At 36.6% G+C, this 19,059-nt stretch overlaps 2 protein-coding genes across 6 annotated transcripts; both read right to left on the reverse strand.

Moving 5' to 3' along the window:
- Positions 1 to 5,782: 5,782 nt before the first annotated feature.
- On the reverse strand, positions 5,783 to 11,995 carry LOC113714643 (uncharacterized). 3 transcript variants are annotated; one of them, XM_072069138.1, is made up of 18 exons: positions 11,850 to 11,995; positions 11,476 to 11,599; positions 11,172 to 11,378; positions 10,756 to 10,817; positions 10,584 to 10,651; positions 10,213 to 10,334; positions 9,874 to 9,979; positions 9,728 to 9,779; positions 9,139 to 9,256; positions 8,993 to 9,023; positions 8,866 to 8,889; positions 8,621 to 8,745; positions 8,223 to 8,304; positions 7,679 to 7,801; positions 7,532 to 7,585; positions 7,373 to 7,442; positions 6,652 to 6,685; positions 5,783 to 6,382 (listed from the first exon to the last, which is right to left on the reverse strand). In XM_072069138.1, the coding sequence occupies exons 3-18, from the start codon at positions 11,362 to 11,364 to the stop codon at positions 6,048 to 6,050; spliced, it is 1,599 nt and encodes a 532-aa protein (XP_071925239.1). In that variant the 5' UTR covers positions 11,365 to 11,378; positions 11,476 to 11,599; positions 11,850 to 11,995; the 3' UTR covers positions 5,783 to 6,047. The 3 variants fall into 3 exon arrangements, with proteins under 3 accessions (XP_071925239.1, XP_071925240.1, XP_027094419.2); XM_072069139.1 differs by having other exon boundaries at positions 11,880 to 11,898; XM_027238618.2 differs by lacking the exon at positions 11,850 to 11,995 and having other exon boundaries at positions 11,476 to 11,802.
- A 2,614-nt stretch (positions 11,996 to 14,609) lies between these two features.
- LOC113714944 (bZIP transcription factor 29-like) lies at positions 14,610 to 18,604 on the reverse strand. Of its 3 annotated transcripts, none has more exons than XM_072069674.1 (5): positions 18,170 to 18,604; positions 16,718 to 17,860; positions 16,545 to 16,620; positions 16,251 to 16,335; positions 14,610 to 15,262 (listed from the first exon to the last, which is right to left on the reverse strand). In XM_072069674.1, exons 2-5 carry the CDS (start codon positions 17,713 to 17,715, stop codon positions 15,045 to 15,047), a joined length of 1,377 nt encoding a protein of 458 aa, XP_071925775.1. In that variant the 5' UTR covers positions 17,716 to 17,860; positions 18,170 to 18,604; the 3' UTR covers positions 14,610 to 15,044. The 3 variants fall into 3 exon arrangements, with proteins under 3 accessions (XP_071925775.1, XP_071925774.1, XP_071925773.1); XM_072069673.1 differs by having other exon boundaries at positions 16,488 to 16,620; positions 16,718 to 17,706; positions 18,170 to 18,598; XM_072069672.1 differs by having other exon boundaries at positions 16,488 to 16,620; positions 18,170 to 18,598.
- Positions 18,605 to 19,059: the final 455 nt, after the last annotated feature.

Consider the following 19,059-nt stretch of genomic DNA (forward strand, 5'->3'; position numbering starts at 1 on the left):
ATACAATACCGGGTTTGCCAAATGCTCAGGAAATAAAATGATGAATTGGATTTGGATGCATAAACAAGCATTGTCGATAACTTTTAGCACTACAAGAATGAGCCTTTGACCCCACAGGAAGGATAAGATCACCACACCATAATCATCAATCTTCAAATTGTCATTAATTGGTGACTGCAGTTGCAATCATCTCCCCACCTGAATAGTTGTTACCACTTACAACTTAAAAGCCGGGTCATTGCTAATTATGTCGGATTAATTGGTTAATCAACTGAACCAGCATGATTAGCCAATGGACCGTAATCTGATGCCATTATTACCCAGGATGTTTGGTCATAATCCTGCATGATTAGAGTGAATAAAGCAAGCGCGAGAAGAAGAGGAAGATGGTGACTCGTAACACATCACACGATAGACCTGCCGAGAAAGTCAAAATGATAGCGAATCATAGAGCAGAACCGCGGCGGGGGTTGGGGCCCAGGGTGGGACCATTCATGCGAGCGGATAGGAATCATGACCTCCGGGACAGGTAACCATCAGGATTTGGAGGACTAGTAATTTATTTAATTAAACGGTAACGTTAAACAGGGTAAACGGAGGTTATGGTGTGATGCACTATCCTTTTAGTTTGACAAACACCAAGCAACTGAAATTTGGATCGAGTGCTCCGAATTTGAAAGTAGCTTTTCTTAATCGAATTTATTTTGGAGTAACTAAAATTTCCATAATAATTTTCACTCTTTCTATGATTGTTAACAAATTGTTAGATGATAGCGTTCGAAATAAGTTTTTTTTTTTTTGAAAAAAAAATGGTTGTTATTTAGTTCAGATAAATACATATTAGTTTATAGTTCGACCTTAAGTATGATCAGTAAAATAAGATGTAAAAATGAAATAATGACCTGTATAACTTTAATTTTATTCTTTTTTAGTTGATATAGATTTTAATTTGATTAATAATAGTTTATAAATTTAAATATTTTGTAATTTGGAATTCAGGTTAGACATGCTTAGCACGGATCAGAATACTAATTATATACATATCTCTACGTATATATAAAGAATTGTTCAAAGAGCTGTTTTATAGTACAACATAATTGTGAAAATGCTCATTACTTCAAAGTTGGCAAGATCTTGACATCTGTTCAAGGACCGCAATATTATGGCTCGAGCACCAAATATTCGTAGATATTGGCTCAAATATAGTAGTATCTCCAGCTCCAGGCCTTATCTTTAACCTTTTCTAATAGTAGTTTCCCAGTGAACTGAACACAAGTGCTGCTGGGCGGCAGGACTGAGGCTGAGGTCTCCAACAGATCAGACCAGTGTGAGGTAACCAAACCATCTTGACAGCTATTTTGTCCGGTTGGGCACGTGTCTGCGATCCACAACCGACACGTTATGGCACACGAGTCCGATTCAGCTATGTGTCTGGTCTGGGCAGGGCTAATGCGGGTTACTTTATGCCCAACTCTGCTGCGCATGCCATGTCAGATATCTGCTTCAATTAAGAAGGCCGCCATTATATCTTTCCATGGGACCCACCAGGATTCCCACCGCTGGACCGCTCCACCATCGTCATTTGGCATTTAGCTCAAAAGAAAAGGACGATCAACACTTAAATTAAAGTAATAATTTTAGAAACCTTCCTTGAGGTTTTTAACTATTGCAAGAAGCTCCATTCTAGTTTAAAAAATTACACTTACCTCCAATATGATTAGCATTTCAGTAACAATACAGACCCAGTATGCGAAATTTATCCTAAAAAAATCCTAAAATACTCCTTTGTTACTTAGAAGTGGGAAAACTCACTAATAAATTTCTTCCACGTTGCAACTATACCACCCTAACGGACTCAATAAACCACTTCAGTTTAATTTCCATATTCTCACAGTTTTGACAGCCTATCAATGTTGTTCCAAAGCTTTCCATGCAAATCAATTATGACATTTTTTTACCTTCATTTAGTGCGACAACAAATCTGGTCCAACAGCTTGTCATTTGAAAATTTCAATTCAATAATACTTACACAAAAAAAAAGAACACAAAAAAAAAGATAAAGGATCTATTTCTATAATAATAAGGATTTGAGATGTATTAGATGGCAGTTGCGAAAATAGTGGATTATGAGATACAGGAGAAACGGTCGGAGAGAGAAAATAATAGTTTATTTTGTGTGGTAGTCGTTGTTTTAGACTAGTTGTAGTTGTATAATTTTGTTTTGTATGAATTATTTATAAGTGAAGGATATTATAGTCATTTTACTACATAAAGGGAGGTTAGTATAATTATTCAAACCTAAAGGGAGGTGAGTGAAATTGTCAAATGAGAGGTTTATGAAATTATCCCTAAATTAAAAACATGCTTAATTCTACGCCTTTTTTTTCTATATATAAAGTATGAACAATGGGTTCGGTGTTAAAGTAATGTGTCATTTTTTTAGTTTTCTAATTTCTTCCTCACAAAAGTGAAGATTTATAAGAATAATTACTTAAATGTAGTGCTAACTTCTAATACTTCCATTTCTACTAACTTCTATTTTTTAATTCGTTTTCCAAAAATAATCATAAACTATTTTGCAAAACAAAAAAAAAAATCTAATGATTTTTATTGGTTTTAATAAAACAATTAAAAATTTTCTTAATTTACATACTCGTAGAATGTGCTTTTCTCACTGGTATTACATAATCTCAAACTCATCCCCCCGTTTCTTTCTTTCCATTTGTGCAGTTTGAAATATCTCTTCAAAAAAATAAATACAAGTAGAGTACTATTTTCTTCGAGATTAAAAGATGAATGATGTAAAACTTATTAGATTTTAATAGCAAACTCTAGAATTAGATGAGGAGAACCTGGAGAGTATTTACACTTGATATTTCATTTTAAGAAAATTGTTCAAGACACCCCTCACATATCATCAAATGAATTTTTTCATCATTCATTTTTAAAATATGAACTTTACGTCATTTACAAATTCAAATTACCAGAATTTGATCTCACATTAAGTTTTTGACCAATTTCTAACTTGAAATCGTTATGTAATCTACATGTAGTCATTTTTTATATACAAAAATATCAAATTTCACATTTTTAGCAACAAAAATAAATATGGATTAAGTCGGGAAAAAATGAATATGATTCGGGTCATATCTTACTTTTTTAGGACCAAAACTGAATATGAACCAGACCACTTTTTTAACTATAAATGGAATATAATCTTTTTACTCCTTAAAAAATAAAGATTATATGTGGATCAAGTTATAGATTCAGAGAAAAAAGTAGACGACATGACCAAATTTTATCGACTTAATTTTTGTAAATGACGTAAAATTGCGATTTTAAAAATGAAGGATGAACAAATTGATTTGACAAAATGTGAAGGATGGTTTGAACAAATTTTCCTCAATTGTCTTTTTAGTTTAGCAGATCTCTCTATCTGGTATGTCCTTATATATTACAACTTCCCTTCTTAGCCACTTCATATGCAAGTTTGATATTTTCAACATAAGGAGCAATGTTGAAGAAAAGTGTTACCCCAAAAAAAATTTTGGCTCACCTTCGTGTTTTATTTCACAAGGCAAAATAACAAAAAATGTCCTACCTAAAAGTAAACTAAAAGGTGACAAAAAAATCAATTTCCCCCCAAAAAGAAAATAATAAAAAAAAAGAGCGGGAAGCCAAATGGTTGACGGAGTAATTGTATACTACGAATAATCAGCACTACAAAAAAAAAAAAAAAAGGTATCTTATGGCATACATCTTCCATGCAATCCCACATTCTGAAAATTGGACGTTGTGGGGCTTATGGCCATCAAATTAGCTTTATTTAACTTCTGATCTTAAGTTATATTAAACTGCAGCCACCTCAATTGTCCGACTCAAGAAGGTATAAAAGGACTTGATCGAACTCAGAAGGCACAAAGACTTGCTCGATTCGTTAAAACTCGTGGCTCTAATTTATCTCGCGTGCCAAACCAAGTCACTTGTTCTCTGAAGGACCAACTTTGATTAGAATAGTCTTATATGGGGGAAAAAAATAAAATAAAATCTAGCTTAAGAAAAGGAAATAAAGCGGGGGGGACAAAGGAAAAGAATAAAAGAAGTGGAATAATCAACTGGAGGTGGTTGGTTTGGTCCTCGGTCTACACTGGGCATAGCAATTAGAGCAGCGAGACGAGATGTCTGCATCTAATGACCATCACATCTCTCTCTCTATTGTACAAATTTCAATTTGCAGAATGAAGGTGACAAACAAGAGGATACCTTACACATTAAATGTACTAAGCACAGGCATGAATGCAGATCATGTGGGTGATAGATAGCCAACAACGCAACAAATTCAATTTAATAAGTTTGTTGTTCCAACTTAATATTTGTTTAATGCCATCCTATGTGAACTGGATATGCCGACTTAGTTGTCTGGTCCCTCTCCGTGATAATTTCCCTCATTTTGTTTCCCTTCAATGAAAGCACCAAACTAGCTCAAGAAAACATACGCTCAGTCTAACTAAAGCCTTTTTTTGCTCTTCGCCTGCTTCTCCTCCATTCGACATTTATGTTTCTACGATCAGTTATAAAGTTTTTTTTTTGTGGGGTTTGGAATTCGTTACTTAATCAAGGAAACCAGCCTTTGAAGGCATAAAATGGTTCTTCCATGCTTGTTATAGGTTGGGGAACATCTTTTAAGGCAATACGTCACGGTCGAAAACTGCAGAGGCATGCCTTAATGGTCATTACTTGAAGGTGGAGAATACCACGCTGCTCGTGGGCAATTAGCAAGTAACAAGCAATTAGGTACAACAAGAGCAGGGGTCATTCTCAAGCGTGTAGCTTTCTTTTTTCAAAAGAATTAGAGGTGTGGTCATTGTGGTGGTGGAGCCTTGGTCACATGGAGAAACCTTCAATCATTACAAACCACGGACTGATTCAAGGCTCCTTTTTTCTTGGTGCGAATTATTACTGCATCCTCTCCATCAGTAAAGTCCAGCCACTTTGAGTTGAGAGTCTCAATGTCTGTTGTGGACAACTGGAGGACTTGAACATTCGTACGGATCTGGCTACAATCTCGTTGGTGCATCGTTCAACTTCAAGAAGGGGGGTAAGGTAATACAAATCCTTGGACCGAAAAAAAGAAATTGATAAAAATCCCTTCAGCGAGTTGAGAGATCAACTTAGTTATTAGATCGTATAAAGCGATGGACAGTTCATCTCCTGAAGATTCAAATACATTGATGAAACAAACAACTGCTGCACATTACCCGTAGCGTTTCAGCCCAGATGTCCTCGTGTGCCTTTCTTCTCAATTATTATGATTAAATCGCTTTTATGATTGCGAAGAGAAGGCCCAGTAGGATTAATCAGATTGTGATGTAAAAAAGCTTCCTCCGATTCCAACATTCTTTGTTGGCAGTGAGACCACAACTGACAACCTCTGCTCAGCAAGCGGAAACCTGCTTACAGCTTTCCATACTTGGCAGCAAACATGAGTGAAGGTAGGACCCTGAAGAAACATCCAACCAATTCAAGTGGGGATCAGTTTTAACGTGCATTGCAGGATAGTCTTTCTTTCCCTTCAAATGTTATCAAGCAACTATGCGAACCAGTCTTCCCAACCAACCTGGCACATTTCCTCCACATAGCATGTTCCACTCACAAACCATCACCTGCTAACTCACTGGAAGAAGACCAGAAACCTCAAACTTCTATTCAACATGCAATACTAGGCACCACTTAAAGTTCTTTGCCTCGCTACTACGCTACCCAATCTTTGAAACAAAGAATATAAGAAGTAAGAAAAATTCTTCTTTTTCCCTGGAAAGTAATAATGTAAGGTACAAGGCACATCCTTAAAACGCTATTGTCATCAAATTCAAGATGACCATTTCCAAAGAAACAATCATATCCTGATAAAATGCAAAGGGGAAAAGCACATTTAAAATAATAAAAAAAAAGATGATACGAAAGACTGCAGATGCAGCAGCCAACAAGGACATAGTACACCACCCCAGGTGGAAAACAAAATTGCTCCATCGGCAGAAAACTGTAGATCATGATTTTCGGGGTCTTCCCCTTTTCCCTGACTTTGCTGGGGTGCTCTCGGAACTTTTCTTAGCAGACGAGGGACGCCCTCGCCCCCTCCCGCTGCCCTTCTTGTCACCCGATGATTTGCCAATGCTCTTGCCTCGACCTCTGGCATTCTGCTTCCTTTTGTTCTCAGCTTGCCCATTCAATTTTCCTTCATCCTCATCACTAGCATCGTCACTAGATTCGCCATCTTCTTCAGACTCTGGTAGATCTTTTGAATTTTTCCTTTTCTTGGAATTTTCAGCACCCTTTTTTGCTTTTTTCAGAGCCAGTGTATTATTCTGTGGTTCTTCATTTGCTGCAGGAACAATATTCAAAATCAGAGGAGTGTTGGCAATGCCGGATCTGCAAACTAAGATTTTCTAAGAAATTAAGTCCATCAGATATGCTTATGTGTCTTGAACCCCATCTACATAACAGAACAGCTAGTCCAACCATATTATGAAAATCCTAAGAGATCACGTTCAAGATCTCCCAACTAGTTGCTGAATATACAACGCACTAATGCCTAAACATATGCACAACATTCAGAAACAACACCCTATTCATAATTTTGCTAGTCAATACCTTCAAAAGAGGCTTTGCCATCATACACGTCCAGCTGCCAAAAGTAAATGGACAAAGATTATATTCTGGCGGAACTGGGTAAAACACAGTGATGCAATTTTTAAAGAAGCTGATCCTTAAAAATAAATATACACAAAAAAAAGAAGAATAAGATAGAAATACATACACACACTATAATATGGTCTCCTCACATTGCCACACCCGCCCAAACCCCAAAAAAAAACACACAAAAAGAAAAACTCGTGCATCATAATTATCAGAAGCATCACGTCAGATCAGACTCCTATTAAAAGGATGTAACTGCGTGATACTCAGCACCTAACATAAGGATACTCTATGACCAAATACCAATAACAGTAGATATCCTTATGTTAAATCTTCCGGCATTTCAGTTGTAACTACCTCACAATAGATCCTACAATTAAACTTCAACCACTTCGTCTCCCTATTAACCCCATTCTTGATAAATCCAAGAAACCATCCCCTCCATATAGGAATTTGTTACTTAATTAAAAAAGAGAGAGAGGAGCAAAGTTTTTACCCGCTCAAGTCGATCATCAACATTAGTCCTATCAACTAATACCATTGAGTGGGCAAATCCACACAATAGATCCTACAATTAAACTTCAACCACTTCGTCTCCCTATATAACCATCCCCTCCATATAGGAATTTGTTATTTAATTAAAAACAAAAAAGAGAGAGATGAGCAAAGTTTTTACCTGCTCAAGTCGATCATCAACATTAGTCCTATCAACTACTACCATTGAGTGGGCAAATCCAGATGCAACACTACATTGGCGAACAAAAGAAAGCTCAAATAAGCTCTTGCTACATTAATTTGTGACCTATTTAAATGTATTTAGTGGTGAATTACCAACCTGATAACATGCATGCCCTCCAGAATGTCGACCTTTTTGGGAACTGCAGAAGATCTGCAATGAAAAAGAAACAGAAAACATAAGTAACACTGACAGAGGAACACTGGTAAAAACGAAAAATGATTATCAGTAGGACGTCAACCATACTTCTGCCCCTCAGGTCCATATCCCAGCTCCCCTGATTGTGCATGTCCCCAACTTATACACGAGCGATCGGCACCAACAAAATGGTGCATACCACCTGAATCCATACAGCGTAGATGCCAGCCACTTCAGAACATAGGTTATATGAGAACAACCCTGTTAGTCTCCATGTGGAATAATTAAGGGCAAAATTATACCATATCAAAGCTAGATTGAACAAATTCAATATAAGTGTATAAATGGCAAAATTTAATATGAGAATGCAATAAACCAATCAGCTAAATTCTTTTTGTCCATTAACATCTTACATCATTTTCATGTTCATTTTAACTTTCAAAGGGAGAAAGATGCAGTGCTCGTAAAAGTGGGAGATTTCCCCTGATAGAAAGCAACACATTAACATCAATGAGAGACAAGAATTGATGAAGAGTAACTCATGTACGCTGCTTATGACTTGAAATCGCTGTATATGTATGTGTGCCCAGCCAAATGAAGAAAACTACACCGAGAAAGAGGTAATGATAAAGATTCAAGACATGTACACAACCTTAAATCCATTAGAGGCTTAGGATACATCCAGTCATCCCCCGTGTTCTTTATCTTGCCCCACATGTAAAGCTGTCCTCCCCCTGCAAAAACAACTACCATAAGTACCTGATTTATTTTGAAGAAGAAGAAGAAACTTTCCAGTATTATAGTGGTCTTATACCCTCTGATTGAAATCAGTGCCTCAATATTTTATCTATTATTTAAAGGACTTAAGCAGAGACCTTTTCACTTTTAAGGATATACATTCTAGGAGCTTGGCCCCAGTTAGAGTTATCTTCTGTATGATGCCATAGCAGCATACCAGCAGAAGAGGTTGAGGCTCACAAAACGGCAACAATAAAATTTAGAGTATCATGTAGCACTGAAAATAGCCAATAAAGGAGTGGCTTATTGTACCAGCAGTACATGCAGAGTTGACAGAACCAGCAGAAACGACTGCATCTGGAGGCAGAACATTATGCCTAGTGAAGACATCAACACGGCGGGGAACCCATTCATCCTTCTGCTCTCTATGGCCAAGTCTGTAATTAGCAGACCAGCAAAATTCAAGATGACCATGGGGAAAAGAGACAGCTAATCAGAAAGGCCCACACCTTCTTGATATTGACTTAATGAGTTGACTTAAAATCTAGAATACAAACCTCCCATAACCACCAAATCCCCATCTACGCCAGAAAATAAAAAAAATGAAGGTCAGTACGTAGCACATGGTAGCAATTGAATGAACAAAACTTAATAGCAGATCACTAAACATGCAACTCAACTTACGTGTAAACATAACCATTCTTATCCACTGCCACTGAATTAAATGTTAAAAACTCAAGTCAGATGTATATTAACAGCATTTTGGAAATAAACTATAAAGGTTCATTACACTTTTATAAGATAGACGGTATGAAGATAATCTCACAAACCTGTATGATTTGTTCCGCATGCAACTTTAACTATGGTTTCTCCAGCAAGAGAAGCTACAGCTCTGGGGCGGGGTTGAGCTTCATATGCAAGCCTCACTGAGCTATCTTTTGTATTGTACTGCAGAAAAGGGATTAAAAAAATCCTTTACAATAATTATAGCAACACCACTTATGCAAACATCACTTATATGAACTACAAATCAATTGCTGGCGTGACAATGTACAGTTGGATGCAGCATACCCTTTTTCATGAGACCCGTAAATGCTTGTAGTCATTAGATTGCATCTTAATATCGAGTGGCATGAAACCCACAACATTCACAGTTTGGTTTAAGCCAACACTAACACAATGGACAATGTTTCTTAAGGAGTTCAGCCTGGTAAATGTTCTCATGCTTTGTTTCAAGCATAAAGAACACAGCCCATCGATCATTTCCAGGTTAGACACTATCAAGTATGTGATACAAAATCAACTTTTTGAAGATTCTAGCTTTGACAGCCAGAACCTGTTTCTCTCTTGGTGTAAATCTCTCTCTCTGATATGTATGGAAACAATCCAAATATGTCTAAAGAGCAACTTAACACATACCTCATTATCTGTTCCATGACCAAGTTGACCATATTGTGGCAGACCAGCAGTTCTGAAAAAATTACAGAGCTTGTCAACGGATGAAATCATCAAAGAGTAGCTCCACATTAGTACATGCAGAAGGAGAAAACATTCCCAAACCATACACTATAGATGCTCCTTCAACAGAAGTCAACCACACAGTGAAGTCAGCCCCACAAGCAGTGTTACTAACATCAGACACATGACATCGGACAGGCGATAATTCAACTTCTGCAACAAAGGCAAAGGTAGGCAAGTTACAAAGCCCTTATAGTAAGGTACATACAACTTTGTATTACCATGTCCAGAGCAACATTCACATAAAAGACCACATATAAGTGAGACTAGATCACTAAATTTGATATTGATCCATTTCAGTGCATCAAGCATACTGTTCACAAAAAGCACCAATTTAATCAACTGTCAGAATATTGATACAAGGCACAGCAAAGAAGAACACAAACCATTTTTAGCAGAACCGGTACCCAGCTGTCCATGCTTGTTCCAACCAAAACCAAGAGAGTCACCATCTTCAGTCACCACTACAGTGTGGCTTCTTCCTGCCCCTGCTGTAATGACTTTATGCCTGGTAAAAAAGAGTTTAGCAATTTAATTAGTCTCCATTAGTGAGGGAGATGGTAAAGAATTAAAAAAAGGATAGATAACGAGGGTCAACAGAGTTCAAACTAAAACCCTAAATTATGTATCAAAAAGGGCTGCAGTAAGATATTCCCAAAGCAATTCAAGCAAAGTACAAGAACCATGAGCTCATACCACCGGAATTCAGATGGAAAATACCAAAGAAAGGATTATAATGAGCTAGTACGCCACTAACTTGGAGAGTCCTGAAACAACAGTGGGCCTATCACGCTGAATTTTGTCTCCATGACCAAGCTGCCCCTTCTGCACATTTTTAACAACATAGAAACCACATAATATTTTTTACAGATACTTCTACACAAAAATATTACTGGGAGAAAAACTTTGAACTGAAACTCAAAAATCACCTCATTGCGGCCCCAGGTGTAGCAACGTCCATCAACATCCAAAGCCACGCAGTGACAAGAAGCTAAAGGCACACATTACACCCGGGAACAAAATATCAGTATTATGAAAGATCCTGGTACACATTTAGAGCAAGAGGCATGCTTGAATTGTTGCCATATTAGCTGCATTTTTCTTTTGACCTAAAAATGACAAGCCAAACAAGTCTACAGCCACTAGCGTCGAAGATGTATAAATTTCAAAGCTCTTTTCACTTCATTCAGGTAAAACTGAAACTAGCATACCAAAAAATGGCAGGACTAGAGCTACATGCAGTAAATAAACGCAAAGGTAAAATATTTAGCACAAAATAAAAGGAAAAGACTGAAGCTAAATCAGCGACTGAGGAAAAGAAAAACAAAAAAGCTAAGAAGCTTACTGCAGCCAGAGGCAACGAAAGAAATATTAATGCCAATAAGAGGGCGGAGCCGAGTCGGAGAAATTAAGTTCCCTTCCAAACCTTTGCGCCGACCAACTGCGTCCCAAGCAGTGGCCCCACAGAACAAGAGCTCTCCACCCTTCACAGCCTGCTCTTCCTCCTCCACCTTCTTCTCCGGCTCCACAGCTGCCATCTATCTCCGGCAAACTAAACGACCAAAACTCTATTAGGTATGAAAAGACCTTTCACTTTTTTTTATATATATAAAGCAAACAAAGAAACTCCGAGATCCAACCGCAATTACCCGATTGCCGCCGAATGAAGGTTCAAAAAGAGCTTGCAATCGACGGAGCAACGGCTAGTTTACGGGAATCGGCGGTTAGGGTTTAAGTAAGCCCTAGATCAGAGAGAAAACCTCATTCGAAACCCTACGAACAATGCCAACAAGAGTAAGCACTTTTTTTGTGTTTGTTGGAGTTGTTATTATTATTATTATTTTTTGTTTCCTTTTGGATTAAAGAAAAAAGTGAAAGAGATATATCTGCGAAGACAGGGATTGTGGGTTTTCCGAGAATGCGACTTTTATGAGTAATAAATGAATGAATCTAATTAAAGAATACAGCTTTACAATTTGGTGGATAAAAAAAAAAAAATGAGTAGATGGGATGGGATATATACTTGAATTGTTGCTCAAGTGAGTGACTTCACCTGTTTCCTTCCTTTAAGCGTACAAATATTTTTCAAAAATCTGTCGTTCTTCTTTCCTTTTATAGCAGTATAATTGTACCATTTGTTCACTCGGCGTCGAAATCCAGTCCGGGCATAAATGGTAGTGCGGTACTACTTTTTATGGGCTTGGTATGACTTTTATGGACGAGGGGCCTGGACGGTTGTCTCCGACTTGTATCTGGTCACCGTCGGATCAATTTCCTGTTTGTTTTTGTTGCAGGGTTTCGGCCTCATAAAGCTTCCCGCAAATTTCGTCATTGGGGCAATATATGGGCGGAAGGGGCAATTGGACTCGAGGGAGGGGGAGGGCTGCTTTTTAACTTGTTGGCCAAATCTTCGAACAAGCCTTGTGAGCCCGCCGTATGCCTTGTACGGTTGAACTGTTGGACATTTCACTTTCAGGATGAAGTGACTTGATTCCCATTCAATTCTTTTGGCTATATTCTCCCCCTTTTTTTCTCAATTTTTTTACTATTTTAATAACATGTTAAAGAGTTTTTCTAACGATGTCCTATAAGAAAACACGTAAATTATACATAACTTACCATATGAATACATATATAACTATTATTATTATTCTATCTCATATTATAAGTTTTTTCTATTTAACTTTATATTTGTAAAATATTAATATTGAGTGTGTTTGGATGGTTGTTTATTTTTGGGATAATTTTTTGAAAAAAATACTATAACACTTTTTTATTGTGTGATGCATGTAAGATAATAAGGCGATTGAAAAATATGTCAATAATACAAGTAAATAAATTTGTGCAAATAATCCACTATCCAAACAAAATATTGATTTTGGTTTTTTGCTTGCATTATTTTGAATAGAAAAGAGGGAACATATTTTCAATTTTGAATAGAAGAAGGATGTGTTTAGAGTTTATTAATAGAAGATAACTTGATGAGATGTAGCAATATCTACTTTATGTTCTTCTAGGCTTCGTTTGAATTAACTGTTTTTTAATGTGTTTTTGAAAAATTTTACTGTAGTAGTATATATGAAAAATTTTTACTATAATAATTTTTTGAAATATTTGATATATTGTATAGATGAGATGTTTTTTGAATTATTGTGTATTACTGTAGTATTATATTTGAAAATTTTATTTTTGAAAAAATGACCAATCCAAACGGAGTCGTTTATAGACCTCACCTTCTGTGTCAAGATGTCAACTTTCAAGCATTCTTCTCCATCTTTTTTGGGAAAATCGTTCAAAACGTCCCTCACATTTTACAGGATGACTTTTTTCGTCCCCCAATTTTAAAAGTGTAATTTTACATCCCTTACAAATTCACATTGACCAAATTTGGTCCCTACCTAGGTTTCCGACTAGTTTTTGATCGGAATCCACCACGTGACTTGCATGTGATCAATTTTTAAGGGTAAAATTGTCAAATCAAATTTTTACATAATTTGATTCATAGGTCCCTCACACTTCACAAAATAAATTTTTTCGTCCCTAACATTTTACAAAATGAATTGTTTCGTTCCTCACATTTCAAAAAATGAACGTTTCTATCTCTCACATTTTTCAAAATGAATTTTTTTATCCCTCATTGATTATGTGTACGAATAGTTTTTTTCTATAAATCTACGTATATATATATATTTGATTTTATCTGAACAGTATAAATAACATGTAATTTATCTCTATTATATTTCATCTAAACATACTAATTGTAGTTATATACAAACTATTCAATAGATATATATATATATATATATATATATATATATATATATATATATAGGGGTTTAAAACTAATGATTTTGTTTGAAATCCATGTATATATTTATATGATTTCACCATTTGAACCTATTCAATATTTGTGATATTTTTCTTTTGATAATAATTTATTTATTGAATTGTATAATAAGGTCATCTAATTAATGGGTTCTAACTCGAATTTTATAATTGTGTTAACAAAATTCAGTTTAAATATGAAATTTCTATTCGACACTTTTAAGACTAACAGTTGAATTACTTACCTTGTGATTGTCTTAAAATTTGAAAGTGCCAGTCATTTATTTCTTTTTGTCATACTTTTCTTTTGTTTACTTTTTCTATCCAAATTTAATTCGATATAAACAGTCGATAATATTTAGGATTAAATGTCTTCTTTATTTTCAATCTTCGAGTAAAAGAAAATGAATATAAGTGAAAAACTAACAATTTTTTTAAACCCATATATATATCTATTTGATTTCACTTGAACAGTACGAATAGTATGTAATATATCTCTATTTGATTTCATATGCTATTCGTACTGTTCAAGTAAAATCAAATAAATATATACATGAATTTTTAAAAAATTATTCACACACATGATCAATAAATGATGAAAAAATTCATTTTGTGAAATATAAGGGACGAAAAATTTTATTTTATGAAATGTGAGGGATTATGAATCGAATTATATAAAATTAGATTTAACAATTTTGCCCTTAAAATATGATCACGTGCAAGGCACGTGGTGAATTCCAACAAAAAACTAGTTGAAAATCTAAACAGGGACCAAATTTGACCAATGTGAATTTGTAAAGGACGTAAAATTATATTTTTAAAAGTAAAGGACGAAAAAAGTTATTTTGTAAAATGTGAGGGACGTTTTGAACGATTTTCCCATCTTTTTTGAAGTTCAGAATTCCCCCCACGTTAACTTTGCTAACAGAAAATTTGATGAAAGGCAACTCCACATAACTTTCCTGAATATGAGTTTCTTCACCAATTAAAACACGATATAAAATGTACATCAACAAAGACAACGTTGGAATGTTCAAAATCTATTTTGTATACCTATCCACCACCTATTTTACAAACAAAGAAGTTCTGGGGAGCCACAACCACAAGATGGAAGAGTTTCCTACTGGCTGCACCACTGTCCGCAGTACAGAGCGGCAGGTCTAAGTATTCCTAAATATTTATAAAGCAATCCAATGAAGAAAGCCACTGGTTCATTGGATAAATAACCCAAAATAAAGTATGCAACAAGCAGTTAAGGAGCCACAAATTGTACGGAACGTTTCAGTTTTTCTAACACAGGAAGATCGTCCTGAGTCTACGAGCTCTATCTATATGGCAAAGTTTTCCGGTTCGTTAGGAAATGCCCAAGAATGCTGAATTTTCGTTCAGCTGACTAAGCTGAAGTAGGTGTTGCCGAAGTTGTTGTTGCAGTTTTGGATGTTGCAACTGATAATTGTTGGATTTGACTGGATTGATGGTGCTGCAGCTGGAGTACATGATGCTTCATGGGTAGCTGCTGAATCATGGAAGTCGATGACCCATCATCTTCACCAAGCTCAGCAGCTGCAAGCTTTAGACGCTGCACTTCTGCGGTCAATGCCTCGTGAAGAGCTGCCATAAATATACCAACATAAATAATTGTTCTACCCAAGACTAAAATGAAGGGGGGAAAAATTTATCTGTACAATAATATCTTGTGCCTATTAATAGTTGTTTGTAACTGCATAATACAAGACAGGCAAACTCATCATATCTGCACAACAACAGGGCAAAAGCACGCATTACATACCAAGTCACTCTTCATAACAAATTGCCATATAAGCAGGCTAAAGAGGAGCATTAACCAACCAAGCATTTATAAAGAGGTCTCGCATTCTAGTCTTCAATAAGCCACAAGCTGGAAGGAGGTGTTTGAGAGGAGTAGCCCTTAAATAATCCAATCATGTAACTTATCATGATTCTATCTTGAATGGTCAAACTGCTACTTTTAGGTCTCACACATCCATAATTAAACTCATACAAAATTCAGTCACAATAACTTCCCCCCCCCCCCCCCGGCTGAGCCTCCTCCTCCCTTTACCCCACCCAGCAAAATGCCCCAACACGCAAATAAATAAATAAGCACTACGTCACAGTCCACACCTGACACAAGAATTGGTAAAATAAAGAGTTTTAGGCCCTAAATCTTTTGATATTGACCGTATTGCCAATTTTCTATCAAAGAATTGCACTTGTTTTTACGATAACAGGTTTGCAGATACTAATAATTTGGAAGATTTATCTGAGCTCCAAAACTATCATGACACAGACTTTCAACAAACTAGGGAGGTGCAATGTAAGTCAGCAAATGGAGAAACAGAACCAAATCATCTTTAATAATCAGGACTCAGTGGACTGTGCATAATAATATTGTTGCATTCATAAATCCAAACGAATTTCAAATCACTCCTCCACCCCCCCCCCCTCTTATTCGCCAAAAGAAATTTACGAAAAGGGTTCTGTAGCAAACACACATAATTCAAAGGTTATACAGAGATTCCAGTAGATCAACAATGTAGACAAACTATCAACAAAGAATCAAGGGAGGAAGTGCAAATACCATCTCTAAGTCGTGCCTGTTGCTCCATGGCTTGAAGACGAAATTTCAGCTCATTGTTTTGATTTGTAAGCTCAGAAAAATCTTTCTGTAAGAAAAAAAAAACATAGACAATTACCATAGGATCAAGGCTACCTCCTTAAGAAAAAAACTAGTCCTAAGCATTTGTGGCCAAGGCATTGATTTCCATAGGGCTGACTGGGATTTTAGTACTGGATTTCCATAAACTCATGTGCAAACCTGAAGAACAGTAAGTTGTGCAGATAGTGTAGTGGCCTCGGTTTGCAGTGTCAGCACCTTGTGTTCCAATTCTGAGATGTATCGCAACTTGCGCTCCTTAGAACGAGCAGCTGACTGACGATTAGCTAGTACCCTGGATAAACAATTTCAACCATGTAAATGAGACATCCAATCTACAAATGTAACTTCAAAAAAATTCATCAGTTCAAATTCATATCCAGTACACATACCTCTTGGCACGTTTTGGATCTGATAAGGCAATTTCAGCAAGTCTCTCATCTGTCATAATCTTTTTTACCTCAGCTTCACTAAATTCACCATTTCCAAAGTCCAAGCTAAACTTAGCTGAGTTTTCACTGGCCAAATTGCTTGGTGAGAGTTCACTGACATGAATCCCAGCAGCGCTAGGTAACTTTGGTGACACTTCATTGAAATGCAAACTTCCAAAGGCACTATCAACTGAAAGGCTTCTAAAGTGGCGAGCAGCAGGAGCAATATCCCCAGTAGCACTCCTTTTGTTTCCTTCTGCTGAACCTGTCCCATCGAATTTAGTACTATTTGCCTTTGAGATGCTTTGGGCTTCAGTATTACTATTCTCACCACCACATTTCTTCATGCCACTAACCATGCTTCTTTTATCTTTCTCATCAGTTCTAGAAGGATTTAGACTATCTGCATTGTCCAATTTCAAATAAGATTGAAACAAGTCATTCACAATCTCTCCCTCCAATCTTCTCTGACCCATGCTGTTGAAATTGCTGTTACCTTCACTAATTGCATCCATTTCTTGCTTTTGCAAATGAATGGCCTTATCCATTCCAACTTTATCACTTCCAAAGGCTGTTTTGCCCGATATTCCCTGACCGCTTATTGGTACCAATTGAGGTGAAGTCTGAATCATAACATTGAACCCCAAGGGAACATCGCTACTGGATCGCCTATGGCCTTTTCGAGGCGGAAGACCCTCAAAATTGCCTCGAAAATTATTCTCAAATGTAACGGAGGGACCACCAACCACTGGCGGAACTCGAGAACTAACATCCACTTCATCCATTGACACGTCCTTGATACTAGAGTTGGAGGCCAATGAGGATTCGCTATGAGGCAACGGGCTCAATGGGGGCAAGCTATGATTAGCAAAAAATGCAGGTTGAGATGTAGACCTGGAGTGCGAACTCCCCGCGCCATAGTTCTGATTCATGGGTTGCTTACAATTCAACTGAGCCATCAAAATTCTGATTACAAATACGCAAGAAGTATATCCTCCCTCGTCAAATCCTAAATTATCCTCTAGCCCCCAGAAGTTTAGTGCTGATTCAATGGGCCACTGAATTGAGCCTCAAAGAACAAGCAAATGCCCAAAATCTCTGAAACTGGAGTAAGAATATAGCTAGTCAACTACTGAAGTGTATCAAACAAAGCAGGGTTTTTCTTGCCCCCACCCCCCGGCCTAAACCCAAAACCCCAAAACAAATGAAGGAGCAAAAATTCCGGCATTTTACTAATTCTATCAAAAACCCAATTAAATCAAATAAACCAAGAGCTAAAATCAGAGAAAACTCAGAACTTTGATTCATTTCCACTCAATAACTCTTATCCATCCAAAACCCTACAACTCTACGAGAAACGAAAGAAAATTAAGCCGATAGAAAACTTTTTCTAGAAACACAAAAGTGATTTACCTTACAGCATCAGAAATGCAGCCAATCAAACCATCGATCAGCGGAGCCGCGTTGAAAAGAAAATGAGGAAGAAGGAAAGTAATGGGAATTATCGCTTACTTTATATTGAAAACAAGCGAATTTCCCGCTGAAACTGGCGGTGATTACGTTAAATAGTAGCAGAAGAAAAAGGTGTTCTGGAAAAGACAAAAAACTTCGGATTGCATAGAAAATGACGAAAGTGCAAAATGGAAGCAGAAGCGTTTTTTTTATTTATACATTAATCTCTGCTTTCTTGCTATCTCAGTGCAGGCCGTACGAAGTTAACAAGCTGAGGAGTGAGAGGCACAAAATTGGAGTTATAACAAAGATGGTGACGTGGGAGTTTGTGGGAAAGTCCGCGGTGAATTTGGCGTGAATTTCAGGTGAATGTACAGTCGACTCTTTTGCATAGTTGCATTTTTCACTCCTCACTTTTCAGCCGAACCGTGTTGGGCTTTCTTGGATGGCCTGCAGGGGGACAATGCTCAGCCCGAATTTGCTGACAGGAAACTGCCATATGGAAACCACGTTTGTGTGACACTTCATCAAAATATATTTGTGGTGTAAAGCCTTTCATTTTCCAAATTCCCCTTCTAGCTTTGACTTCTTGCTTTCTATAGCGATAGAATACAACCCGAATTTTTGACACTCTCAGCCCGATCGCCCTCGAGCTTGGCACTTTATTGTTAAAGGACTATGCTTTGACACTGCAAATCAAAATGAAATTTACTTTCTTTTTTTTTTACATGATAAAAATGAAAAACATAAGTTGATTAGAGCAAATTAACTGTCTTTCTTGTTTTGACTCTTAAAGATAAGATGATGTTATTAAATGAGACTAGATTTTATCTCATAAAATCACTTTCCAA

Source organism: Coffea arabica, chromosome 10c, assembly GCF_036785885.1.
Source record: "Coffea arabica cultivar ET-39 chromosome 10c, Coffea Arabica ET-39 HiFi, whole genome shotgun sequence".
Classification (NCBI taxonomy): domain Eukaryota; kingdom Viridiplantae; phylum Streptophyta; class Magnoliopsida; order Gentianales; family Rubiaceae; genus Coffea; species Coffea arabica.

Coding starts and splice junctions, on each gene's coding strand:
- LOC113714643 (XM_072069138.1), bottom strand. CDS start 11,364: ATGGCAGCTGTGGAGCCGGAGAAGAAGGTGGAGGAGGAAGAGCAGGCT. Junction 10,335..10,583: donor GTTGTTTCAGGACTCTCCAA/GTTAGTGGCGTA, acceptor CTTTTTTACCAG/GCATAAAGTCATTACAGCAG. Junction 7,586..7,678: donor TATGGACCTGAGGGGCAGAA/GTATGGTTGACG, acceptor TTTTCATTGCAG/ATCTTCTGCAGTTCCCAAAA.
- LOC113714944 (XM_072069672.1), bottom strand. CDS start 17,715: ATGGCTCAGTTGAATTGTAAGCAACCCATGAATCAGAACTATGGCGCG. Junction 16,621..16,717: donor GATCCAAAACGTGCCAAGAG/GTATGTGTACTG, acceptor TTGTTTATCCAG/GGTACTAGCTAATCGTCAGT. Junction 16,336..16,487: donor CACAACTTACTGTTCTTCAG/GTTTGCACATGA, acceptor TTTTTCTTACAG/AAAGATTTTTCTGAGCTTAC.